Below are 13,516 nucleotides of genomic sequence, written 5' to 3'. Positions count from 1 at the left end.
TGCTCCACGTGGGGTCCTTCCCAAACTGAGCCCCCTGTGGGGGCTGCCCACAGGCAGCAGCTCTCCAAGCACTGCTCCCACACAGCTCCGTACCATGGGGTCCATCCATCCCCCAGGAGCAAACTGCTCCAGCACAGGTCCCCTACAGGCAGCAGTTCCCCCAGACCTGCCAGGGGCTCCTTCACCCATGGGGGGGCTGCAGCGTGGAGATCTGCTCCATGTGGGACCCATGGGCTGCAGGGGGACAGCCTGCTCCACCAGGGGCCTCTCCCTGCACAGGCTGCAGGAGAACTGCTGCTGCATGCCTGGAGCACCTCCTGCCCTCCTGCTGCACTGACCTGGGGGGCTGCAAGGGTTGTGTGCAGGTCTTGTGCTTTTCTGCCACCCTTCCTTCAATTTGCTCTCCCAGAGGCCCACTCAGCGTCGCTCCTTGGCCTGTCTCTGGCCAGCAGCAGGTCCCCTTTGGAGCCATCTGGAGCTGGCTCTGGTCTGACATGAGGCAGCTGCTGAGCTCTGCTCAGAGAGGCCACCTCTGCAGCACCTCCCCAATCCCCCACCCCAGTTACCCAAACCTTGTCAAGTAAGCCCCAAAGAAGAATATTATGAATATTTATCTCAAAGTAAAGGCAGAACATCACACTATTTCAAGAGCATGAAGAGGAACTAAAGGCTATATTGTGCCACACTTATTATCATACATTATACAATAATCATGTGAGAACATCAGTATTTTCTTCTAACTTTTTCATTATCTAAAATTTGTTTCCTATAACAATTAAAGATCCTCAATGATCTTTGGTAGTTGTCAGGAGGAACACTGCCTACAATAACCTTTAAAACTTCATTAGGGTGGTATGAGTTGGAAGTGTAACTGAACAATGTTTTACTTCCACCACAGTATACTAGCTTAAGCATATATTTGTGTATTTATCTGCAGATTCTGTGTATTTGTGTATTTTGTGTTGTCATTGCACTTCTCCAAATGTAATTTAAAAAAAGATCTGCATCAACTCTTTCCAAGAGTAACTGTTGATAATCTCCATGTTTCCCAGGAATTCAAAATTACAGGAAAATCCTACAATAAAGACAAATTAATGGAATAATCTCTTGATTTGCATGTTTGCGTAATAGTTTACTGGTGTTAGAAATTCCGAAGAACCGTACCCTGGTACCAGTCAGTCTGTTAGTTCTTCTTGGCCTCTCACTAAATACTGAAAGTAAAGAGTCATCCCACAATAACCAGCTTAATAAGGGGTAGATCAAATCAGTCTTGTTTTTAGGGAGCACCCAGCTTTTTGTTTGGTACATAAAGATTCCTTACAAAAAGATAAACACTACATATGGCTAATTCTGGGAAAGTCACAAAGTTGTGTGTGCTGTATTATACCCCTTTAAACAGAGCAGTTCTCTTCAATAGCAACTTGAACACCATAAAATAATTTTAAGTATTATATAAATGAAAATCTTTGCAGGCATGCGCCTTTCATTGTATTTATTTTATTTTTACTAACCATACTCAAAAGAAATGCACAGTTTTCAGTTATTAATACACAGTTTGCTAGAAAATATCCCCTTCACGTTCTCTTCAATAAGCCATGTGCTCAAATGTTTGCAGTCCAACTACAAGTAGCACGTGTTTTTTTCTCCCTTCCCCCAAAGGGACTTTTTCTACTTTAATATAAAGTATTGTAAACCTCTTATTCAGAAAGCAAAATTCAGAAAAAAACCCTTCTTAGTCAAACATCTTTCAAAATTGCTGTCTGGCGTTGCATAACTTTATGCAGTTTCTTTTGGTATAGCAACCCTTGAATTTTTTCCAACAAGTTAGGTCTCTGTGAGTATTTTACATTTAAGGCAGACAATACACAGCTAAGAAATACATCGGCAAATATTTGTCATGATATGGCATTTTCAGTAGACAATATCAGTTTTTCATAAATCATTGTGCATTTCTTATTTCAGAAAGCTTCTTTGTTGTGTAACATCAGCCTTTTTCCAACAGTCTTCTTGTTCTTCTGAACTTCCATTCTTACTCTCAGAAGTCTGTCCTCCAGGTCTATCCTCCAGATCATACATTCCTGAAAAGCTTGCTTTCTTTACACAAGAGTTACATTTCTTCATACCTTATGCAGCAACATCTTTTCTCACACATATCAAGACAGTTGGCCATATCTCAACCAAATGTAAAAATCAAAAACTTGATTTCTAAAAATAATTTTACATCTTTTTTTACAGTTATTTGTCTGTATGTATAATAATAATTATCTCAACTGTGGAAGCTTTTAATCAATATCATGACTTGACAGAATTTGGGTTTCTTTTCTTGAAAATCCATTCCTCATCTGGCTTATTACATGACTGTTGCAAGGTTGTGGAATATGTTTAAAATGGATTTTGAAGCTTAGCATAGTTATACCGATAGGCAACAAACCAATATTATTTTAGACAATACTTGTTTGCAGAGATTTTTTTTAAGATACATTGTGCACTTACTGAAAAATTCTTTCACTTCAAATATAAGTGCAAAGCAGTAGTTAGGATTTTAATTCTACATCATAGCAGCAGTCATGTATGAATAAAACAGCACTTTTCCTACAACAAATCACAGCATTTTGAGTAGCATATTGATTACACTGAAGTGTGACAAATGCAATGCCAACTGAAGAAAGATTCTAAAACAAAAACTGATTCTGTTAATACAAAGACTATATAAAAATATGGCATTATACAACTCTACTGTAGATCTCAGAGCTTTTGAATTGCCATTTTTATGTGTTTTTTTTTTTTTTAATTAAAAAAAAAAAGGTTACATTTGGCATTAGCAAATTCAGCAAATCACTGCATTTACATCTTCAACAGCTTTTTGAGAAAACCATGATTCTGTCTGCACCAGGACCTAAACACTGACACTGCAGGTGATCACACATCCCCTGAGTCCTAAGCACTACTTGGTCCTATTCACCCAGCTGAGAGTACTCATCCTGAATGATAAAGCCCTTTGCACAGACTTGTTACAATGGACTAAATATGTTCCTGACCAACAGCACACAATTATACTGCAGTGTAAAGATATGGCTTCCTCTAAAATTATAAAGTATTTAAGTAAAAAATCCACAAAAACACTTAAAAATTATCCTTGAGTTCCACACTATATTTAAGCAATCAAATAGACTATGTAATCAGTCATACTGTAGTAGAACAAGCAAAAGACTTTTTATTCACTTGAAAAAAGAGCAGACTGGAAGATCTCTTCATTGCATTACACAAACCTCCCTGAGATTTTTACATAAATTATGTTTAGTCTATTATATATTGGAAACCAATTGGCTACTCAGTGTCATACACTGCAAATTTTACATAGTTCCTGCATATGTTATTCCAGCTAAAATGCTGTTTCAATGCTTTAAAGCTTTACCTTCTCTTGCTACCAAAAAAAAAAAACCAAACAAAAAAACCCACCACATACACACAACTGAGACTAAACATTCAAAGACATTTCTTGCATGAAATTTTTAAATCATCTTGAAAGCAATGTATAGAAGTAGAGAAAACATGTTAAATTGAACAAAGCACTTTAAAATTATTTGCAGCTTGAAAGCTGCTTGTGAAATTAGTTTAAAAATTATCTATGCAAGAGTTTGGTGGCAAGAAAACCAACAAAAATTTTTATTAAATGCAATGGGCAGAAAGAGGACTGATGGTGCCCCTTCGCTACTTACCAATCTCCCATATTATACAATCAGAATTTGGAACGAGTGATTGTGGGAGAGAAACATCATAGTGGTACAAAACTTTTCAATACTGGCACAATGTTAATCGAATAAGGAATTTTTACTTCTTTTAAATTGAGGTACTTAAACTTATGATAAGATGGATGTATTTAAATCATAAATCTTAATGAGGCCTCAGAGTGAAGTAACTCCTCTATTTCACATATTCACTGCCACGAATTTCAGAAATGAACACTTCATTTTAAATACAAATGTGCATTTCAAGAGTTTGCCGAGTTATGTAGCTTTGATTGAGTCTCTCTCAGCAAACATCGAAGAAGAACCAGCATTGTACTTTACAACAATATCTAAGTAAAAAAAAAAAAATATATATATATATATTTGAATTTAAAATAAACAAAACCTGAAACCTTTACTGCTTTGAGATATGAAATTATTCCCCAAGTTTTATGCTTGGAGGCAAAAACCAAACAGTTGCCTTGTCTATAAATTTGTTAGACTTATTTCAAAATTGGAATTATACACAGTAATCTGTTCAAGTAGTTTTGACCTCCTTCCAGTTATCAATAACTGGGATCATGTTCTTGCCCCTAGCTGACTGTGGAGCAACTGCACTTATATTTCCTCCTTCCAAATGGTCTTACATTGGGTTTTACCACAGAAAAAAAAAATCAGATAACTTTGAGTCAATTCACTGCAAAATTGACCCAAGGTGTTTGCGACTGGCCATATCAGACATAAGGGGACATAAGCATTCTTTTAGGGTACTGGGAGGAATGTATACGATGATGATCATGACATCAAAGTGAGCAACTGGGAAATGGAGGGCATTTTCTATATTTTTAATTCTGTTTTAAAAAGTTTCCGATTTATAGATACACTGAGAACTACATGAAAATTACAAAGATGGAAGGAATAAAAGAAGTATTTAAAAGCAATATGTTTGGCTTTTTAATACTCAGAAACAAACTGAAGACACTATCTTGTATAAAATGGCTTCAGTTCTACTTGTTATATTACATCTTTAGATATGTTAAGGGTATCCAATATTTAATCAAGACAGGAAAAGAAGAGTAAGAAAAAACAAGAATGTTTGCCTTTTCATTTTAAATTAAAATTTTCACATGGGTAAGTTTTCTGTCTGTCCAAATGAAAAACAATTTGCTCCCTTCCCCTAAGTATTTTTATACATCACACAGCCTATTCTGTCTCCTTGCATATATTGCTGACCAACAACTGATTCAGACAGGCACAGTAGAAGTTGCCAGATTACATAACCACTTCCATTTCATTATACAGAGAAGCCATTTCTGCATCAACAATGAAAGTTATAAAAGTGTATTAACAAACACAAGCCCTTGTGCAACACACAAAACAGGGTGCCAAGTCACTACAGACTTGTAGTGAAAGGACTAGGAGTCTTTTCTGTGCATCTCCATTTCAACAAGGAAATACACTGTCTTTTCATTTCTTACTCACACCATATTTTCAGTCACCTCTTTTTTTGCACTGCCAGGTAAGGCAAATAATGGTGTTGTAGACTGACCATATATTAGATTATTTTATTTAGAAAAATAATTTCTCTCCCTATTGTGAATTTCAACATGTTCTCATAGTAACAAATATATCCTGATAAAGAAAACCAGCAGGATTCCTCAGTTTGCAGATTCGGATATTTGCCACACAGATTTTACTCCCAGGAAAGATAGATGCACAAGTGCACATATGTCAATTATACACAGCAGACCAAGTACATTTTGTTCTGCATCACAATGCATCCTCTTAAGGAGGGACAGTTTTCTTATCCACCCATGTTGTCCCTTATATGATCCACTCGTTGAGCAAGATCCCTAAAGGTGGGGCGCTGGGTAACATTGTTGTTCCAGCATTCTTTCATGATAGCATAAATCTGGAGGAGAAACAAAGAAAATCAGTATTAGGTACAGGCACTACAGTTAATAGTTACTCTGAACTGGTCCAAGAACTTTAACATACATTTCTCCATATTCTTATATTAAATTCTTCATTATCCTTGATATCTGATCAGAAAGAAGACAGAACAAACTGAACCTACTTCTAGTAAAAATGAATTTGACTGAACTTTTTGAAGATATTTCTATTACAATAGGCATTTGGCCACACTCTTTTCCTAAACATGTAACTGATACCTGATCCCAGAATAGGATTTCTATGCCAGCCTCTTTATCTATACATTTCTCACTAATTTAACCCAGATCATTACCAACTTCTCATACTACCAACACTTTCTCAAGTATTGCTGAGGAACTCCCTGCAAGGCTCGCAAGACAAATGTAGCTTTCAGTTCTTTTGTTTTCAGCAAATCTGGAATTCCTGCATCGACCTGAAACTAAAGCAACTTGTATGCTACAGACATCCAGAAAATTTAAGATCTGTTATGACTACCCTCTTAGGATCAAAACGGGAAGAGCAGTTTCTGACAGAAGAGAGGAATTTCCATCTTGCTTTGATACCTGAAGTTTTGCAAAGATTCCAGTGTCTGATATTGACAGTTTCAATATAACACATTCTGTATTATCATATAAATATGACATTCAGGTTATCTGTGAAAAGCTAAGCAATTCAACAGTTGTGATTCAACAGTTGTTATACTCATATGTATAATAGAAGAAAGGTTACTTCAGAACTTCTCCTTTAATTTTCTGTATACTAGTTCTTCTCTGCCCCACTTGTACCGTTGTTTTTCCTTTAGATCACTTGACCCTGATCTCTCTTCTGTCTCCAGGTTTGAATGAATTATTTCAGGACTTATTGCCAAGTGTGTCTGGTTTTAAAGGGATGCAGGATTTGATCTGAGCTACAAGTTACACAAATAAAACATTCTTTCCTTACTTATTCACTTACCCAGCCCTACTAGTTTGACTCAAGCTGAAGTGCCCCCTCCTCTAAAGAGCAGAGAATTAAGACTTAGAAATATTTTTTTAAAAACACATGGAGTATTAGCAAAATAAAAGAACACTGGATTAATGTGTGCACTGAAGATGACTTTATAGGCATATAAAATTCAGTATCTATGAAAAACCTGCGTACAAATCTAAAGGCCCTGACCATATAAAATCTGATTCATATAATTCATTGTGGCTACAGACTTCAGGTAGCTCCTGGATGAGAATGCTCGACAATGAATAATATACATGATAAACATGTGTTGTTTTCCTGTACTTGAGGAGGAAAGCAAGAGAACAAATATTATCAAGATAAAGTTTTTTTTTTTAATCTTGGAATTAAATGTGATTCATTAAATCTGAAGAAGCTTTTTTTTTTTTTCTGCTAAACTTTAAACGTCAAAAAATCCACTGTTCACAATTTTGAACAAGAATGTTTATATGGGACTTCTGTGGACCAAATTCTATATACTAACTTCATTGCTTTAATATTTACATTTTTGCAGTAGAAGCCTGAGTGCTCCACTGTAGCAGTCAGCCACAATAATCCTATTTTGTATATTTAGAAGGACTACATACTGGGCTCCTGAGGGAATACAATCTAAAGAATCATAAAAGAAATGTGATTATACTCATCATGTAACTGATAAAATAACAGCACAACCATTCAGGCTGTATAAATATTTCAGTAATCCGTGCAGAAGGAAACAAGGTTTGCATTTACCATGTACTCACCCTTACTGAGCACCTTTCAGGCTATAGTAATGTATTACTATAATAATACTTCACCTCATCAGGGCATCCATCTGGTCTTGGCAGTCGTCCATTATTCTTCAAAAGCTCTATCAAATGAAATACAATCATCTGCCCTTGTTTATCATTGCCAATCATGCGCATGAATTCCTGAAACAGAAGGCCAACTATTGTAAATAATATTTGAACGGAAAAAAAGGATGCTGAAAAATCATTACCAAAGCAAAACTCTTTATAAGAAAAACCTTAGAAATTCTATATATAGCACAGTATATAGCAATGATAAAATTATAAATAAGTCCAGACAAATATTAATAATCACCTTTTTTTTTGTGTGTGTGGAAGACAATAGGATTATATACACAAGATCTAAAGCAATAAATTAAAATCTTTAAAATATTTATCATCATCTGATGATTACCTACTTTTAAAAGGATAAATCTTACTGCTAATTTTAAAGATCTTCCTGAAACATTAACACAAGATCTTGATGCTTTAAAAATCCTTAACAAACAGAAAACAGGCAATAACTTCCTGATGTACTAAAAAAAAGACCAACAGGATTAATCAGTAACTACAGGCCAGAAAGGATGGCATAATTAAAGCCAGCCAAAATGCACTAGATAAATATTGCTAGCCAAAATGAACATAATACTGAAAGTAGATAAAATATTTCTCAGAATGTCAGAGATCAAAAGTAAATGAGCAAGTATTTATAATATATATATTATATAATATCTTATTATTCTGAAAATAATTTCTAAGCATAATGTAATGGCACTGTTACTCATCCAATGCTACATATATTTCTTTAATGATGCTTGATATGAAAATGCAAAATAACTGTTGGTAGAACATGCGAACAGACAATGTCAATAATACAATGAATAATTATAGATGATGAAAGACTGCTTTGGCTAATTGGTACAAATGATTTTTTGTTGATGCATAACAGAGTAACCTACCCAAAAAGTTCATTTATTCAAAGTATATTCCAACTGAGCCCATGACTTACTCCATTACTTTCCATCTCACAGTCCCTTTGAAGAACTCCAGATGTCTGTTTGTTCCTACACAGGGAGTGCTGTCCTTGCTTTGAGAGTTCTTCCTTGATAGTTTAGTAATTGTATTAAATTACTTACAGGTCTGCTGAGGTCAGTGCAGCAGTCTTCCAAGTACATTTTTACCTACAATCATTGAGCTCTCGAGACTACATTTGCCATGACTGAAACACTAGCCAACAGTGAGGACAGCTCCACTACATATATAATACTCAGCTCTCCCCTGTAATGCCTGCAGAGCAATGCTAGGTATAAGTAACATTGTGAATCCCATTTCCAATTGGAGAACTGTTTTGTAGTGCAGAAGTAATATTTTTCTGTTTAGTGTAAACTTGTCCTTAAAAGCATCTGTAAAGAGTCTGCAAAAATTATTCCCTTTCTTTCCTGAAATTCAAAAGATTATTAGCTTGGGTTTGAGTAACATAACAAAATAACTTTAAGAGTAACTACATTTAAAACAACTTAACGTTTAAGTAATTGTTTGGCTTAGCCTTTGATTTGGAATGGCATTAAATATACTTGTCATGTTGCAAAGAAACAGTTGCATCTGGGATCGCTCTCCATGAAGGATAAGAAAGATGAATCTATACTTAGAGACTTTAAAATCTTTCCCAAACAGCTGGGAGTTACAGTGTGGATAAAATTTGCACAGACTATCAGGTGATTTTCCAGATCTCTTTTGCTTCCTATGTCTTGATAGTAATGTTTCTCAGCATGCTACTGCTTCTGATTGGATGTGGTCTCAAATGTGAAGGTGTCATCTGAAAAGGATCAGTAACTCTCAAGCTATTTAAGTACAGTAAAAATCTATCTTTCTGAAAACTTAAATAAACCTCCGAGAACCATTCATTATGTACTTACAGCTGGTGGGCTTTTGCTCTTTTCAATATAAGTGAAGAGTTCATATAAGACTACACCAAAACTCCACACATCTGAGGCCACAGAAAATTTGCTCTCTGTCAGAGATTCTGGAGCATACCTGCAAGACATAGTCAAAAAAAAAAAAAATTGTTATGTGTGATTTGTGGCTTTTTTAGTTTTGAATATATTTCTTTTACTAAGACCAGGATTGATTTTTCACAAGTACGTACCCTTAGTATACAGGCATTTGCACATTCTCGTTTCCTACCATTACCTTCACTAATTACTGTTAATAGTAACTAAATGGTACTGAAAAACACAAACTAGCTTACACTAACACAGCTAGTGATTACTATATCCAAGGCTATTTTTTTTTTGTTTGTTGAACAAGATTTTAATGTGAAAAGGACTGGAAAGAAAGACGATTCTAGCCAGTAAGCACCTTCCATCACTTTCAGTAAGCTTTGACTTCTGTCCCAGGTACTTCTGAACTCTCAAAAACATCAGCTGTGATGCCATTTTATAGTATTTTATTCATCCTTTAAATATTACATTTTAATAGCGTCTACAGCAGCTATATAGACAAAAATCACAGGTATGAGATTGAATTTTCTTTCATTGTCAAGACAGAAAATGGTTTTATCACAATTATCTGTGAGACTATTTTCTAGGTACTCCTGTGTCTTCGTTATGAATACACAGAAGTATATGTTCTTGTATTCTGAATGCAGTTGTATAGGTTGTATAGTTGTATAGGGTTTATATGGCAAGGTTTAGTAGCAGGGGGTTGCAATGGTGGCCTCTGTGAGAGTCCAGAAGCTTTCCCATGTTAGATAAGAGCCAGTTCCTAAGGCATCTTTGAAATACCTAAGTATTTTTTTTTTCATTACAATATGTTGAGAATACCTACATTTACACCATGTAAAGTTATATATCATGAGCTTGACCTTCACAGTGCTTTCACAACTGAGTTGGAGTTTGCACTTCATAATTCTACAATATGCAAAACAATTTGCTGAAAATACGAAGCTGAAAACGTGCCATGATTTCATATATCAAAAGAAGACTTACCAAAATATAGGGCTTTCACCAGGTTCTTTCACTTTGTAGTACTCCTTATCTTGTGGCAAGACTTTAGTCAATCCAAAATCTCCAATTTTAACTCTGTTCTCATTCTCCACTAAGATATTTCTTGTTGCTAAATCCCGGTGAACGTATCTTTTTGTACCCAGATACTCCATACCCTAAGCATAAAATTCACAGACACAAAAGAAAAGAAAGTTACTTTTAGTATTAAGTGACTGCACTTCCTCTAAAAGGATAAATTAAGGACAAAGTTAAAACCAAAGACTGTTGAATATTTATCTTCTCTAATGAGTTACTCCTCCAAATGCAGGGTCGTTACTTAACTGATGGCAGCTACATAGAGTACCTCTCAGAGCCAATAGTTCATGATTACACAGCTAGATAGCTGTTACAGCTCCAAATGCAATTTGCCAGTAATAGGTAAAAGGAAACAAAATTTGGGCTAAACTACATAATACAGTGCATATGAAAAGTCTCCTATTTCATTACCCATTTCTATTAATCTTCTTCCTTCGTTTTCCACATCCTGATTGCTTTATCAAACTTTATGATTCCTCAGATCTGACACCTGTTCTCTGGCTATATTTGCAGTTGCCTGGAGCCATGTCTTCTTTTACTGCTGTTGTAGCTCCCTTCTTACCAATATACATTCTTATTTTTGCTATCAATAAAGTGTAGAAGAAGCCAGTGAGTGAAGTGACAACCAAGCTAAAGTATTAGAGCATTACAAAAAAGAAAATCTTGCTTACACAGCAATCAATGTTGGACGGTGCACAGTGTTAGAAGATCCTTGACTCTCACATGTGAAATAAAACACCAAGGAGGCTGTCAATTTTACAAGAAAACGTCACTCCAACAACCAAAAAGCAATAAATGATGTTGTAGTATTGCTAAACTCAAGTGTTTTGGACGTCAATATTATGGATTTATTCTCTCCAAAAGATTTATCTCCCTTTTTGTTTTTTAAGTGAAAAAAATCAGATATGAAGTTTTAACTTTTCTCAGATTCTTGTTACTGCCTAGTACCGCTAGATGGCATTGCTGTTTATATAGAACATCTCATTCCAAAACAGGGTTCAGAACTGCCCTGTTCCCCATTAATCACCTATCTGCTGCCATCCTGAAAAATACCAAATCTAGCTTTTTTCAAAGCCAGACTCCTGGGTTTCATATACACTCAGTCAATGGAAATGCTATACCTTTTTATTACTTTTAAATACTGTCCTGAAAACAGACCTAAAATTTATCTCATACTAATAAGTTTCCTGTTACAACAGGCATTTTCCAGGCTCACAGAGATGGTTACTTGAAATCATGCAAATTTTGAATGGAAATCATAATCCTGTGGCATGACAGGAGCTGAGTTTAGCTACACTGTTTCAAATGCTTCCATCTTCATCGTTTAAGAGCTTGCTGTGGGGCTCTCCAGTAAGGACACATGAAGTACTTTAAGCATTATGAGATGGAAAAATAAATTTATTCTTAGCTTCTTCCCCTATCAGCAAACATTTAAAAAAATGTGGGGCCAATAGAGCAAAAAAGAACATCCCAAAAATCAGATGTACTGAGGGGAAAAAATATACATATAATTATATATATATATTTATATATATTTGTTGTTCTGTTGCCAAAATTCTTTGAAAATTTGACTGTAGAGTCCAATTGCTTGCCACCAGACAAACAGCACTACTGACACAAGCTGCACCCAATGATAGCTGTACTGATTTACATCTACAGAAATATCACTCCTAGCAAATGCCATCTCTGAAAACCCTGTTTTTCACAGTATGAGATGTGTACAAAAAATGTCGTCTGTAAGTCAGGACAATTCTCACAGATTAGTAGTAAGGAACCAGAAATAAGCAACTACACTCAACTTAACCCTCAGGTATGAGCCATGCCTTCATTCCTCTTGCAAATTTGAGGCAAGAGCAACAAAGCAGAAGGAAAAAGATTTTTATACAACAAAAAACCATAACAAATTCACAGCAGGAAAAATAGATTTGAGATCCTGATAGTACCAAACATAGCAAAAGAAAAAAATATCTAAATAAAAGGGGAAAAGGTGTTAAGCTAAAAGAACGAAAAGCATTCAGATTCCAGTTTCGTAATATTAGGCACTCACTACAATTTTAATATCTTGTCATAAATCATAACTTGGATATTTTTGTCAGAGTTCATCAACCAGCTTTGAAGATCGTTATTTTTTAATTCAGCATTCCAAATTAAGCACAGAACCACTAGCTCTCTAGATTTTATCAACAGTGAAATTCTGCATTAGATCCTATGAAGAAAAAAATAAGCTGTTTTGAATCACAGAATCATAGAATGGCCTGGGTTGGAAGGGACCTTAAAGATCACCTAGTTCCAACCCCCCTGCCATGGGCAGGGACAGCACCCACTAGATCAGGTTGCTCAGGGCCACTTTCAACCTGGTCTTGAACATCTCCAGGGATGGGGCATCCACAACCTCTCTGGGCAACCTGTTTTAAGTGCCTCACCAGCCTTTGAGCAAAAAATTTGAAGCAACAGAATACTGCAGAAACATCAGAGCAATCAATATAACCTCTGCTTTACAGGTAGAACAGTGAAAAGAGGTCAAAGCAAAGCACATCCATTTTAATTCTTGGGCTTTGACTCCCTTAGATGTTAGCTGCAGATGCTTCTTTAAGAGTAAAACCTTCATATGGACTTCCCACTTTCTGGTACTGCATGTGCCCATGCTTTGTCACATGAAAGCAGGAAGTTCTCACACTTAAGTATCTGCATATTCTAGCTCCCTTACTCCTGGTGTCTGCTACTTAGAAAAAAGTCAATCCATCTGGTTTCTGATTTTTCAGCACCATCCTGCAGACCTGCAGTATTTTGATGTTTCTCTTACATATGTATTTATAAATGCATACATATATGCATGTGTACACACACACACACAAACACACCACGTTTTTCTTTATACCTTCTTGACCTTAATTCCTTTTCCAAAGTTTCCTGCCATATTCGCACTGCCTGCAAAAGCCAAAATCTACTTTTCAATCCCCCTGTCAGATGCATCTGTCTCAGAGGCCAGGGTCCCAAAAACTGTTGTCACTGTGACACTTTA

At 35.7% G+C, this 13,516-nt stretch overlaps 1 protein-coding gene across 9 annotated transcripts in view; it reads right to left on the bottom strand.

The window, feature by feature from the left end:
* Positions 1-1,477: 1,477 nt before the first annotated feature.
* Positions 1,478-13,516, bottom strand: part of JAK2 (Janus kinase 2) — a 101,579-nt gene continuing 89,540 nt past the window's right edge. For all 9 annotated transcript variants that reach the window (XM_082782680.1, XM_082782673.1, XM_082782681.1 and 6 more), the window contains 4 exons: positions 10,402-10,574; positions 9,331-9,448; positions 7,445-7,558; positions 1,478-5,640 (listed from right to left, as the gene is read on the bottom strand). In XM_082782680.1, coding sequence (XP_082638806.1) covers positions 5,533-5,640; positions 7,445-7,558; positions 9,331-9,448; positions 10,402-10,574 — 513 coding nt within the window. In that variant the 3' untranslated portion in view covers positions 1,478-5,532. The remainder of the gene's footprint in view (positions 5,641-7,444; positions 7,559-9,330; positions 9,449-10,401; positions 10,575-13,516) is intronic.

This window comes from Aythya marila (genome assembly GCF_965140915.1).
Source record: "Aythya marila genome assembly, chromosome: Z".
In the NCBI taxonomy this organism is placed as follows: Eukaryota; Metazoa; Chordata; class Aves; order Anseriformes; family Anatidae; genus Aythya; species Aythya marila.
This window is presented reverse-complemented; position numbering and strand designations above follow the sequence as displayed.